Raw genomic sequence first — 14,232 nt, forward strand, 5'->3', positions numbered from 1 at the left:
CATGTGATAATCTCAGGGGGTAAATTATCAGCTCCAAAATAACGACGTCGAATTTTATGAGTTAGAATAATGTATTTTTGTGTAGAATAATGTACATTATGTGTTAGAATAATGAAACTTATGTAATAAGATAATGCACTTTTTGAGTTAGAATAATGTACATTATATTTTAGAATATGGTACATTATTAATTATAAAAATTGTATGTTGTAGTGGATCACGTGAATTTATTTTACATGAAATGATGTCATTTTTATACCGTAGTCCATACAATTGTGTAAACCACAATCCACACAATAATTATTGAATTTCATGCTCTGATGCAGCCCCTCTCTCCACTCGAAAAACGCGAGAGAGAGAGAGAGACATGAAACTTCCTTTCTAGTACGTTACACCAGTATAAAGGGAAACATTTTCTTGACACAAAAGTTCCTTTTATAGCACACCATTATTGGTTATTTTGGGCTGTCAAACTTAAATTCTTAAGCATTAAAATTTCACATATATGTGTGAACTGATTGAACCATTCTTAGAAAATTGAAGCACATTGTTAAGGAGTTGTTATACCATGGACTAGTGTCCTCCTTACAAGGTGAACTCTAGTCCTAAACGACATATAAATTGTGTAATTTTAGTATTGAAATTATGAATTTTTATAATATAAATTGTGTTTTTATGTTAAAACACATAATAGCGTGAATACAATACAAAGTCATCAAATCTTAATATGTTAATATTGTGTGACTGCATTATTTGAAAGGAGCTTGTAAATACAAAACAAGGTAATCAATTACATATATGTTAGCATTGTGTTAGTACTATACAAATTATAATTTTTTTTTTTTTTGAAGAGAAAAACTTAATGAATTAACTCAGAGGAAATACAATCGATGAGAAATTGAGGAGGATTGTCAAACCACTCCCCGCAACCTGACGCAGAAACGGTTTCTCGAGCAAAAATGTAGGCAGCACGATTCGCAGATCACCTAGCAAAACAAAAGTGTACATCATGCATAGAAGATGCAACTTCTTTTATATCATCAATTATTAAAGAAAAAACAGAATTGAAAGAGTCTGAACATAAAGCATAGTAAACCAACTGCGAGTCAGTCTCAACATCGACCTCCCCCATTCCGGTTCCTTTTAGCCAGCTCAAAGCTTCACGCACACAATCCGCCTCCACCTCTTTTACGCCATAATTTCCTTCCACACGCACACCCTTTGCTGCTAAGAAAACACCATGTTCATCTCGCAAAACCCATCCAAGACCCATAGTATTATTATTTGAAAGTGATCTTAAATCAAATTGAAAGCAAAAAGTGGCCGGAAATAGCAATAAAGGTTTTTCCGGATACCAAAAGTGGTCGGAACAAGGCTTTCGACTTGATTTAAGATCACTTTCAGGTGGTCGGAAATTCCATAATTTTCAGTAGTGTGATGTTAGCTCTTGCAAATTTGCCTGCTTCCTTTTGGGGGGAAACACTTCTAGTTGCTGTTCACATTCTGAATAGGGTACCTTGCTTCAAAAGTCATTGAAAAGACTCCATATGAACTTTGATTTGGGAAGTCGCCAAAGTTGAATTATATGAGAGTTTAGGGTTGTGTAGCACTACATGTTCTTATCCCCAGATCTTAGCAAAGACAAGTTAAAAGCTAGAACAAAAAGATGTTTGTTTATTGAGTATCCTGAATACTCTAACAACACGTTTGGTTCACGGAATAAATTTTGAGGTAATAGTAAATGTTATTACATAAGTCAGTTACAAAACGCTCCGTCTTTTGTGCTAAACTTCCTTCGATCGCAAAATCTCATGGCAGCGCCTTCGGGGGCTGCCGCGCCCCCTCCTTGTTCCTTTGCGGACATCCTTTCGTCTCCTTCCACGCCTATCCCACTTCGGCCGCCAGAGCGTTTTAAGGGGATGCCGGCGGTTTCTTTCTCGGATGAAGATGCACGCCTCTTTGCGCACAAGTTCAAGTTCGCGCTGGTTGGCAAATTTATGAAGAGTCGTCCACCGATGACAGAGCTGCGGAAAGCCTTCGATTTAATTGGGTTTGGTGGTGCCTTCTCACTCGGGCTGCTGGATCAGAAGCACGTTCTGATGAATTTCGACCATGAGGTCGATTTCCAGGGATGCTGGCTGCGGAAAACATGGTCCATCAAGGGATCTCTCATGCGGGTTTTCAAATGGATGCCGGATTTCAGGCCGGATATGGAGTCGCCAATCGTTCCGGTTTGGATAGCCCTAGAGGGTCTACCAACACATTTGCAGGACAAACGGGCTATTTATTCAATAGCGAACCTTATCGGCTCCCCCCTTAAGGTTGATAGCTCCACTCTAGCGCACAATCGTCCCTCTGTTGCTCGTGTTTGTGTGGAATTGGACGCTAGTGCAGCTCTAACGGATCAGGTGTGGATTAATAACGGATCATATGGAGGTTTTGCCCAGAGAGTCGTCTATGAGTTCGTACCGCCCTACTGCTCGGATGCCGTAAGTTTGGGCACCTCACGAGGGAATGCAAGATGCAAAAAGATCACCAGCCCGAGCCAAGGCGGGATGCCGATCCTGACCGCCCTGTGCGTCTACCGCTTTTAGTGCCTCCACGAAAGTGTTGGCGCCAGGCAGTTACACCCAGTGATGGTCAAAACGCAGAGAACACACACTGCTTAGAGAGCCACCTCCCGGAATCTGAGAATTCGACAGCGCCAGTGGAAGTACCAGACGCTAATGCGATATTAGGGGTGAACATTATTGATGATTAGGGGGTACAACCATTGTCTCAATCAGAATCACAGCCTGGACACTTGTCAGATGGGGATGAAATTCAAAATGCCCAGGCATACACTCCCTCTATGTTGGAGTCCTGGAAAGAAGCAAGCAAAACTTTTGCCAAGAAGCTGGGGGGTAAGAGATAGGAGAACTTGGTCGCAGTTACAAAGAAAAAAACCCGTCAAAGGAAAGATTACTCTAATCAAGTTCCGGCTGTAACGACTAGGCTCACAGCTGGGAAGATCACAAGGGTCTCGTTCTCCCATCGTTTGAAATGAATTTGCTCAGTTGGAATGTCAGGGGTCTACTTTCCTCACGGCGTAGACTCAAGCGACTTCTCCGACGTAAGCGCATCCGCTTTTCTGCAATAATTGAGCCAATGCTCGCCCAAGATCGCTTAAGTTCGATGATCACTGAACTAGGCTTCTCGAATGGTTATGCCTCTATGGAATCTAAAATTTGGCTGCTTTGGACTGAAGATTATGAAGTGGAGGTGGTAATAGATGCTGAGCAGTTTCTCTGTTGCAATATTATTTACTTGCCTTGGCGTTTTGCTTTCTGTTATGTAGCAGTCTATGGTAGCCACACTCGAACTGAGAGATTGCAACTTTGGGAACAATTAACGGCTGTGCTGGAAGATTCATCGCCGGTGCTTCTAGGTGGTGATTTCAATGTTATTTCTAGCCTGACTGAATATAGGGGTAATGCTAATCCGGACACCAATAGTAATAACTTAGTCGATATAGCCATTCTGGGTAATCAGTATACCTGGTATGGGGTGCGAACTTCGGAGCCGGTGTGGAAACGCCTAGATCGCTATCTCATGAATTAGGCTTGTCGGGATTTTTTCACCGATGTGCGGGTCAGGGTCCTAGCCCGGACCTCTTTAGATCATGCACCCCTTCTGTTCAATGGTACAAACGAGGCTGTGTCTATTCCTAAGCAGTTTCGTTTCCAGAGTATGTGGTTCTCTCACCCGGGGTTCATGGAGGTGGTCATGCAAAGTTGGGGTATGATCGCGGATGGAGGAGGAATGAGAGCTTTGGCTTTCAAACTAAAACGCCTCAAAACGGACTTAAAACACTGGAACAAGAACACCTTTGGAAATATCTTCGACCGCATTCAGAGTTTGGAAATGAGGGTCTCTGAGGCGGAGCGTGTTTATGAGGACAGGCCTGCAGAAGACACGCGCACAGCTCTACATGCTCTACAAGCTGATCTTCTGTTGGCTCTTAAACAGGAGGAGTGTTTTTGGAAGCAAAAAACTCGAGCAAGGTGGTTGCGAGAGGGGGATGCAAATACAAAATTCTTTCACTCGGTCGTGAAAGAAAAACATCGGCGACAACGTATCTCGGCGGTGAAAGATGCAAATGGTCTTATAGTCACTGAACAAGATGAAATTCGAAATGAAGCAGTCACCTTCTTCTCGGGGCTTTTTTCGACAGAAGAATGCTTGGGGCTAGATACCCTTCTGCAATGTTTACCTTCGGGCTTAGACCCAAGTGACGCAGCCAGGCTCATTGCGCTTCTTTCGAGAGAAGAGGTAAAAGCCGCGGTCTGGAAGCTTGATCCAGACAGTGCAGCTGGACCCGATGGATTCTCTGGGGTTTTTTTCAAGCACTGTTGGGATTTGATACAAGAGGATGTTTTCTGGGCAGTTCAAGATTTTCTCGTGGGTGTCCCTATCCCGCGAGCGATAGCAAGTGCACAAATTGTATTAATTCCAAAAAAAGATCATCCGGGGTCCTTTGCTGATTATAGGCCGATATGCCTTTGCACCTTCGCCAGTAAAATTTTCACGAGAATTGTTGCTTCCAGGCTAAGCCCAATCCTTCCAAAGCTTATTTCTCGCGAGCAGGTGGGGTTTGTTTCAGGTAGGAATATACAGGACAACATTTTGCTTGCTCTTGAGATGCTCCAATATATTGATAAGCGGTGTCGGGGGTCTAACGTAATCATAAAGCTAGATATGATGAAAGCTTTTGACAGAGTGTCATGGGCCTATCTCCGGGCAGTTTTGGAAAAGCTTGGCTTCCCGAGCAGGTTCATCAATGTTATTATGGGTAATTTAGAAGCAACAAGGTTGTCCGTCCTGGTTAACGGGGTCAGCTCTGGTTTCTTTCAGCCTTCCAGGGGAGTCAAACAAGGTGATCCGTTGTCCCCTCTTCTCTTCATCTTAGCCTTTGAAGCTTTATCCCGGTTGCTTATTATGAAGATGGGGGTTGGATTATTAACACCTTATTACACGTCCCCAGCCAATCCGCAGATCACTCATCTAGCCTTCGCAGATGATATTGTTATCTTTGTAAATGTGTCCATAGCTTCGCTAAGAGCACTGGCGGAACTCTTGTTGCACTACCAAGAAGGCTCAGGGCAGAAAATAAACTACAATAAGAGTTTTTTTATAACCTCAAGGAGGTGCGCTAACAGTAGGGTGAGTGCAATGTCCGGGGTTTTGAACATGCAGCAATCAAATTGGCCGTTTAGATATTTGGGCGTAAGTCTTTTCAAAGGCAGGAACAAGCCCATTTTTTATAATCATATTCTTGAAAGGGTTGATAGCAGGTTGCTAAGCTGGCAGCGCAAGTTTTTATCGCCAAGAGGGAGGCTAACTTTAATTAAGTCTGTTTTATCTACGATCCCACTGTATACGGCAGCCTCGGTTCCCTTGCCCAGGTAGACACAAAAAGCTATTGAGTCAAGGTTTGCTAATTTTTTTTGGGGTTCGGATGGTGGCAGGCCAAAGCGGCATTGGACATCTTGGCAAAGGGTGTGTTTCCCTACAGAGGACGGCGGTATAGGCATCCGGTCTCTCGACACCATCCAGGAGGCGTACTCAGCCAAGCTCTACTTCGGTTTTCTCCAAGGGGACTCGTTGGAGGCGAATGCTCCAGCCTCAAGCATTTGTAGATGACAACTCTACAGTCACTTCAGGCGCGGTTGTATGGACTCTTGATACGTTTGGAGAGTTCACCTTGTCGTCAGCTTATGAAGCGCTGAGATTGAAGGCGTCCAAGAGTTTGTCCTCTTGTTGCATTTGGGGAGAGGGGGTGCCTTCGAGGATCTCGGTTTTCATGTGGAGGCTGCTACGTTGCTGCTTACCCTTTCCAGACATTCTCCAACAGTTTAATCTCTATTTGCCATCAGTTTGCCCTCTATGCCATTGCTCATCAGCTGATTTGGAACATTGTCTCTATCACTGCAGGAATGCTAAACAGGTTTGGAATTTTTTTCGAGGGATTTTTGGCATGTTTACAGCGGCATCTTCGCTCAGGGCGGAATGCCATGCTTGGTGGTTGTTTGCACCTCCAGGTTCGGCTGTCGAGTGGTGCGCGAGGCTGCTGCCTTGCCTTTTCCTATATCTGCTTTGGTGTTCATACAACCAAGGCATCTATGGTCATGGTTCAATGCCGGCTTCAATTACTATAAACCGGGTCAAGCGTGAGCTGTACGAGATCTCAACTTTTAAAAGTGTTCGGCGCAAGGGACCTGGTGATGATCTTCTTATTGCAGTGGGTATTGTGGCCGGATTCGCTGTACAGCCGTAGAGACGGATGGCGTGGATTAAGTGGCTTACTCCGCCGCAGGGGAGGCTAAAACTTAACACTGATGCGGCCTTTGGTCCTAGTGGTGCCGCGGGGGGAGCGTGTTTGCGGGACTCCCGTGGGTGCCTTATAGCGAGTTTGCACTTTCATGTTAATGCATCATCGGCCTTAGAGGCGGAAACTCTCTCTCTCTTCAGGGCGCTTTGCAGTGGTGCTCTGCCTTTACCCGGAGGCCATATGTGATTGAGATCGATTCCCTGGCTCTTGTTGCGTTGGTAAGTGCTGACGCTGCCTGGGTCCCTTGGAGGATAACATGCACGGTTCGTTTTGCCTGTTCTTGCATTCGCTCATGGGGTTCAGTGATCAAGCATGTCTATAGGGAAGCAAATCAGGTTGCAGATGCTCTTGCAGCAGCTGGTTTAGATTCTCAGGTTCCTAGACTTTATTCTACTGTTGGCTCTTTGCCTGTAAAGGCCAATTTGGCTTTTCTGTATGATCTGAGAGGCTTTGCCTCTTCGGGCTATTTGTCGTTCTCCTTTTAATTATAAAAAATGTTATTCCATAAGAAATGGAATAGAATAGGAATTGTATTCTATTGTTTGGTTCGTGGAAGGAATAGACTTTAGAAATTATATTACAGTGCGTGTTTGGTTGGTTTAAAGAATAGAAATGAAATATGTTTTAAAAGACATAAATACCCTTATAAAAATATGTGGTGGTGGTGGTGGTGGCGGCGGTGGTGGCGGCGGTAGTGGCGATGGTGGTGGTGGCGGTGGTAATGGTGGTGGTGGTGGTGGTGGTTATAGCCTAATACCAGGGGGCCCAGGAATCTCTGTTCCCCCTTACAAGGGGAATAGGTAATTCCTAGGAACATTGTTCCTTGGAATAGATGTTTTTACCAAACAAAGGAATATGCCTAGTACAAGGAATATGCTATTCCATTCCAGGCAAATTCTGCGAACGAAACGTGCCATAAAGGTTATAGGTTATTTGAACCAATTGAAATGATTATTATTGAAATTAGAGAGAGGAAATCTAACGCAATACTCACTTCTTCAGATATTTACACTTATGTTTGTGAAGTCTATCCTATGTGTTATGAAGAAGTTATAAGTGATGATGATGCTAAGGGTGAATCAACGATTTGGTCCCTCAGTTGTTAGCGATTTGTCAATGTAGCCCCTCAATCGCGTATTCATCGATTTGGTCCCCAAAAATAATTGTTTTTCGTCAATTTAGTCCCTATGGCCGTATTCCGTCAAGACTCAGGCGAGACCTCCGATTTGTCCTGGGTATTTTGGTCATTTCACGCCTTCTTCTTCATTAACTTTGACCAAGCTTCGCCGGAGAAGCTCAAGCTCGCCGGAGGGATCTCCATCTCTTCTGCTCGTCGAGAATTAACCCTCTAAAGGCACAGAGAGGTTTCCTTTCACCTTCTTCTTTGTCGTCTCTCTCTCTCATCCCCAGAAGAATTAAAGAAAGGAAATCACTATTTTTTTTTTATCTGTTTGGACAATGTTGAAATCTGAAATGGAGGGTGGATTTTACATTTTATTTGTTTTTTTATGTTTAGGATTAGAAATGGGGAATCTTCCGGCGAAAGTGAGCCTAACAGCGGCGTTCCAACGGATGAGGGGCGACTATTCGGTGAGATGGTGAGGGAGTGGAACTAGAAACAAGGGGTTTGCAGGGGTAGATACGGGCATTGGGAGTGAGTATGGCGGAAGAAAGATGGGTGGGACGGGAAGTCTTGTGTTGAGCGGAGGAAATGTTGAATGTGAGGGAGCCGGAAAATGCTGTACGTTGAAGCCGCCATTGAAGGAAGCTTAGAGTTACAGCCGTGTCAGTAGCTTCCTTTTAAGGGAAAGATGTTGTGTATATATTGGCCTCAGCTTAAGTGAGCAGTGAGCACCCATCCGGCAAGCAGAGAAGAGATGGAGCTCCCTCCGGCGAAGCTTGGACAGAGTTAATGAAGAAGAATACATGAAATGACTAAAATGCTCAGGGCAAATCGGAGCTCTCGCCTGAGTCTTGACGGAATACGGCCATAGGGACTTAACTGACGAAAAACAATTATTTTCGGGGACCAAATCGATGAATATGCGATTGAGGGGCTACATTGACAAGTCGCTAATAACTGAGGGACCAAATCGTTGATTCACCCTGATGCTAATAGTGTTTTATTAGTGAATTGTGTTTTATTAGGAGATTATGACTCTTGATACCATGTGAGAGAATGAATTGTGTTTTATTAATGAATAACATCAGAATATAAATAGTGTTTACAAGAGGAAAATTAGCAGGGAGTTACAATTAAATACTAACATACACCAAGATATGTAGAACAGATTAATAAACAAAAGAGAATGTCATCCACACATATTCTTAACATTCTGTTGGGGAATAAAGACGGCGAAAATTTTTTGGGGGTGTTTTGTTCAAAAAACTCTAACAATCTGCATCCGATGTTAGCCAACATCGGACGCAGATTATATTTTAATTATTTAAAAAAAAAAGACGCGCTCACTATCTTCTCCCCGAGGTCCTTTTAGACGTAGATTGTCCAATATTTTAAAAAATTAAAAAAATAATTTAAAAAATGAACATTTAATTACAAAAATGTCACCGTGTAACTTTAGGCGTTCGGTGTTTACATAGATTCTCTTATTTATATGGTCACTACTAGTGCAAGTCCGTTTGCAACTGTAATTTTTTTGCCAAAAATCTTCACTAGAACCACGCACTTCGTAATCTTTAACGAGGAGAGAGAAGAAAATTTAAACTTTGCAAAATATAAGTTTTTTTTTTTTTTTTTTTTTGTGGGACCCACTGCATGCATGCAAAAAACAAAAGCCATTCACTCCGTAGGTGTGTTAGTCGAACTTGCTGCGCCCAACAAGGCCATGTATTGCACGCGCTAGCTGAACGTGTAACAAGAATTTATTTGTTTTTATTAACTTTTCATTTTCTTCATGAAAACTTTAATTTCTGCTATTATTACGTACTCTCATCCTTTCATTCATTATTGTTGGGTGAAGCCACTAACTACATCAAACAACGTAATTAGGGAGAAATTAAACTAACGTTAATATGAAAGCGAGACCAGATAGTCTACAACAACCAATTGTAATTTCCGTGAATGAAGGTCTTTAGGATTCTGAAGAAGATGGCGCAGAATTTGTGAGTGCAAGCAACTCCTATGCAAACATGAGGCCACACAGCTTCCAGGATTTATTATAAATAGTCTCACCCTTATTCTTCTTAGAAGCTAATGGTTGAACCAAAAGTGTCTCGAGTAAAAAATCTAATAAAGGACTGATATACTTTTATGTTGATAATAATATGTAAATGGTAATTAGATTATTATCTTAGGTAATTACATTTAAAACTCATTATTAAAAATATCAATATAGGGCAATAAAACATTGTGACATATTTGACGCATTGAAAAGATATCGAGACTACAACGATGATGCAATAAATCTTGTAAATCCAGAAAATGAATAAATTTAAAAAATAGCCATCGTTGCAACATTCATTGATCCTGTAGATAAAATAATACTTATTTTGTGCATCTTTTTTAAATATATTAGAACTAATATAAATTTACAATTCATTTCATTTTCTACACTCAACCTAATTGGATTAAAAGCAAATCAACATGCATCAACCTTTACAACAAAAACACTTGGTATATAAGATGTAGTCACTGTTTAAAAAAAAAGGTTTAAAGTGACAAACTAATTAATTGCATGCATTGGGGTGAAAAGGCAGGCGTGGGGGTAGACACAGAAAATTTGAACCCAACAAATGGACCGATAAATGGTTATTGGACCGACATCGGGATTGATTATTGGGCCAATTTAATTAATTGGATCATATAAATTAATTTAATTTAGTTAGTCCAATTAAAATTTGATTTGGGCGATTGAATTAATTAATTAATTGGCCCAAACCCATTTCATATTTGAATTTAAATTATAATTATAATTTAAATATAATATTAATTTTATTATATTTGAATTAGATAATTATAATTTAATTTGAATTTGAATTAGATTGTACAATAATGAACCTAGACTTGATTCTGGGCAAGGTTCATTTTCTAGAATAATTAATTAATTAATTAATTAATTAATTAAAGGGGGGAGTTTGTTGAGGAATGTTGGTTAGGCTTCTAGTATAAATAGAGCCTTCATTTCATTCCAAAACACACTTGAAAGCTTGAAGAACTTGAAGGCTTCAGGAGTTGAGAGCATTCAAAGAGCCCGAAGGCATTGAAGAACGCTTGAAGTTGAAGGCATTTTTGTTGATTTTACAGGCAATTTGAATCCATTGCAGGTACTTTGGAGCTTTGCAGAATTGATTGTCTCGAAGATATTGAAGTCTTTTGAAGGCGTTTGAGGATCTTAAAGCAGCTTGAATCCATTGCATGTGTTTTGAAACTTTGCAGGGTTGATTATTTCTAAATTCTTGACGCTCGTTGTTGGAAGTTACGCCACTTAAATCCCGGAAGTTACGCCACTTGAATCCCGGAGGCACGCGCCAATTGAATCCCGGAGGCACTTCCATAAATAACGTTAGGGAAGAATCAGAGGACTAGACAGAGATTTTGTACCTGCATTGAATTATACACACGCTGTACACGGAATTTTGTGAATATATACAAAGTTTACTTTTTTGTGTTTACAGTGGGTACTCCAAGATTAGTATCAATTCAACAAAAAAAAAATTACAAAAAAATACACACGCAAACACACAAAATCAAGTACTACACTCATTCATACTAATTTTAGAAATATGAACTTCAAAATGAATATGTGCAAAATGGATGTCGAAATTGTTGATGAAACTGAACACATTGCGGCATTAGTATCCATACTACTTGCAGAGTCATTATATTGTTGTTACTATCAAGTAAACAGGTTATGGAACCAGAACAAAATGTACTACTCATGAACCTTCTACAAATATAATAAATATTACTCCGTACTATTTTGTTTAATATTTTCACATGAGAATCTACGACACATATTTCACGGAATATATGAAACATGTAGGGAAAAAAGTATCATTGCCAAATATCAACAGACGCTTGCAAGATCAAAAGTTCATAGTACAAGTACAACTAATATCTCAGTTATATACACAAGGCAAATCCACAGCTTCCTATGCTATAATCTCATTGCATGACACTACCCTATATGCTATCACCAGTAACTCAATTGCACATGACACACTACCAATAAAAAAAAGGGACAAGTACTAAAGATGAAGACAATTTAAACTACCCAAATGAGAATTACGAAACCTTAAAAATCAAAATTCAAAACAAAAGTAGTATTTATTTAAACTATCGTTTTTAGACTAAGTATTTAGGGGGGGTGTATTCAATCATGAATTTCATTGAGTTTTAATGACTTTTATAAACTTTAAAAGTTTTTGGAGGTATTCAATTCAAACTTTTAGAGTCTTTAAAAGTCCGGCGGTATTCAATCAAGATTTTTAAAGAGTCTTTAAAAGTCGGTGTGGTATTCGATTAAGACTTTTAAAGAGTCTTTAAAATTCATGTGGTATTAAAAAAGTTATGAACTTTTGTAGACTTTTTAATTTTAAGACTTTTGTAGACTTTTCCTTCTCAAATATAAATAATTGAAATCCAACCATCAACCCCAAGATTTCAATTTTTCTTTCTAACAACTTTGAATGTTTTCCCTCTCTATTTAAACTCTATTTTATCTCCCTATTAAACTCTATAAACCTATCTAAATTCAATAAAATTATTTTTTTTTCATCATTATCCTATATTTTCCTCATACCTAAACTCTACCAATTTTTCTCTCCCTCCTAAACTTTAGAATCTTCATCTAAAAATTCGAAATAATATTATTTTTACTTCATTATTGTTTGTTTATATTGATTTTTATTGTTTTCTATGAATTTTTTATCCCTAAACTTTCTCTAATTATATATCCCTAAATACATGAACAAAGCAAATTTTTTATCGTCAAATTTTAGTATATGTTTCATAATATTCATATAAATACTTATATATTTTGATTTTTATTCTTTTTATGTTTATATTCGTAATATATATTTTTCCTTTTTTTTAACAACAGGTTACTACGAATAGCGAATTACTGTTCGCAACAACATTTTGTGGTTGCAAACAATAGCACATTGTTGTTGTTTGCAGTCTCAAATTGCTATTGCAAATAATAGTTCTTTGCGTGATGCCTAGCAATATATCAAGTATAATTATATATATATATATATATATATATATATATATATATATATATATATATATATATATATATATATATATATATATATATATTAATAATATTAGATTTTTTTTTTTATTTTATGCAACTTATAATTATATTTTTAAATATTTTATTTGAACAAGTCTTTTATTACAAATTTTATTGTTCAATATTGTTACGAATTTATAATTAAATAATTTTTTTTTTGTTGATGTTTATTAATAATATATATAAGTAATTAGCATATAAGTCTCAGCATACTATGGATAAAAATAATAATGTTGAGAATGTTGATGTGGGTGAAAACTATATAATAAGAAGAATTTTATGATATATTATAAATGTTTTGTAAAAACATTGTAAATGATAAGAATCAAAATCATTGAAAATTTGTAAGGATGTATTCAATTTAGAATTTTAATGACACTTGTACACTTTTTAAAATAAAAAGTTGATAAAAGTCTATGAATGTTTTTTATATAGACTTTTATAGAGTCTTATAAAGTTTTAAAAAGTTTTGAACGACTCTATGAAAGTCAATCAAAGTTTATTAAAATCTATCATTTTAAAAGTCTTTAAAACTATATAAAAGTCATGATTGAATACACCTCTCTTAGACTAGCGTTTTTACAAAGTTAAAAACATTTATTTAACGACAATTATAAGCAATGTACTAATCTCTCCTATATTTTCTTGCTTTGATATATACTTTAAAGTATTTATTTAAAAATAAATATTTGTCATTATCTCATTCATGCAATATGCATGAAAAATTAGTTTGCATTATACCGGAAAATCATACTGCGGTGTGAATCCAAATAATAATAAAAAAAGAATGCGTGCGGACAGCAACAGCAAGGAAGCTGCAGGATGACTGGGATGCTACACAACAGCAGTCAGCAGACGTGTTGTGCAAGTCAATTACTCTTAGTACAACTTATTATCATCATTTTTGAAGCTAGATTTTTAATTTAGGAAAGCAACTTATTTCACGTGTAACACAATTTATATCGTGCACTAGGACGCGCATTGCATTGTACGCTCTGATGCAAAACAACGTCATTTTATATAACTGTATAAAAAATACACATAATTGTATATAGGGGTGTTAGCGAACAGAGCTTTCGGCAAACTACTCGTGTTCGTGTTCGGTAAGCGTTCGTTTATGTTCGTTTGTTAAGGTAAACGAACATTAACAAACAAAAATTAAAGCTCGGTTAATAAACGAACAGAGCTTGAACCGTTGTAAGCTCGTTTGCTAAGAGATCGTGAACAAGTTCGTTTGTGTTCGTTTACTAATGTTCGTGAACAAGCTCGTTTATGTTCGTTTAATAATGTTCGTGAACAAACTCGTTTGCGTTCGTTTAATAATGTTCGTGAACATGTTCACAAACATATATTATATTATATTATATTATATTAGTTTTGTAGTTGTGTTGTTTGTTTGATTATTGTTCGTGAACATATATTATTTATTATTCGCGAACGAATTGTGATCATGAACATGTGCAGGTGTTTGTTTATTAAGTATTCATGAACGTAAATGAATATGTTCGTGAACGTGCTGTTTAATGAACATGTTTGTGAACGTGTTTGTTAACGTTAATGAACACGTTTGCGAACGTGTTCACGAACGTAAACAAACACGTT

General features: G+C 38.2%; 2 protein-coding genes across 2 annotated transcripts; both read left to right on the plus strand.

Annotated features, from left to right (window-relative positions):
- The first annotated feature begins 1,811 nt into the window (after positions 1 to 1,811).
- Positions 1,812 to 2,914, plus strand: LOC109176422. Its single transcript, XM_019325852.1, has 2 exons — positions 1,812 to 2,489; positions 2,762 to 2,914. The coding sequence occupies exons 1-2, from the start codon at positions 1,812 to 1,814 to the stop codon at positions 2,912 to 2,914; spliced, it is 831 nt and encodes a 276-aa protein (XP_019181397.1).
- A 128-nt stretch (positions 2,915 to 3,042) lies between these two features.
- Positions 3,043 to 6,316, plus strand: LOC109176423. The gene is made up of 3 exons (XM_019325853.1): positions 3,043 to 3,539; positions 3,636 to 5,265; positions 5,570 to 6,316. Exons 1-3 carry the CDS (start codon positions 3,043 to 3,045, stop codon positions 6,314 to 6,316), a joined length of 2,874 nt encoding a protein of 957 aa, XP_019181398.1.
- Positions 6,317 to 14,232: the final 7,916 nt, after the last annotated feature.

The sequence above is a fragment of the Ipomoea nil genome, unplaced genomic scaffold (assembly GCF_001879475.1).
Source record: "Ipomoea nil cultivar Tokyo-kokei standard unplaced genomic scaffold, Asagao_1.1 scaffold0706, whole genome shotgun sequence".
NCBI lineage: Eukaryota > Viridiplantae > Streptophyta > Magnoliopsida > Solanales > Convolvulaceae > Ipomoea > Ipomoea nil.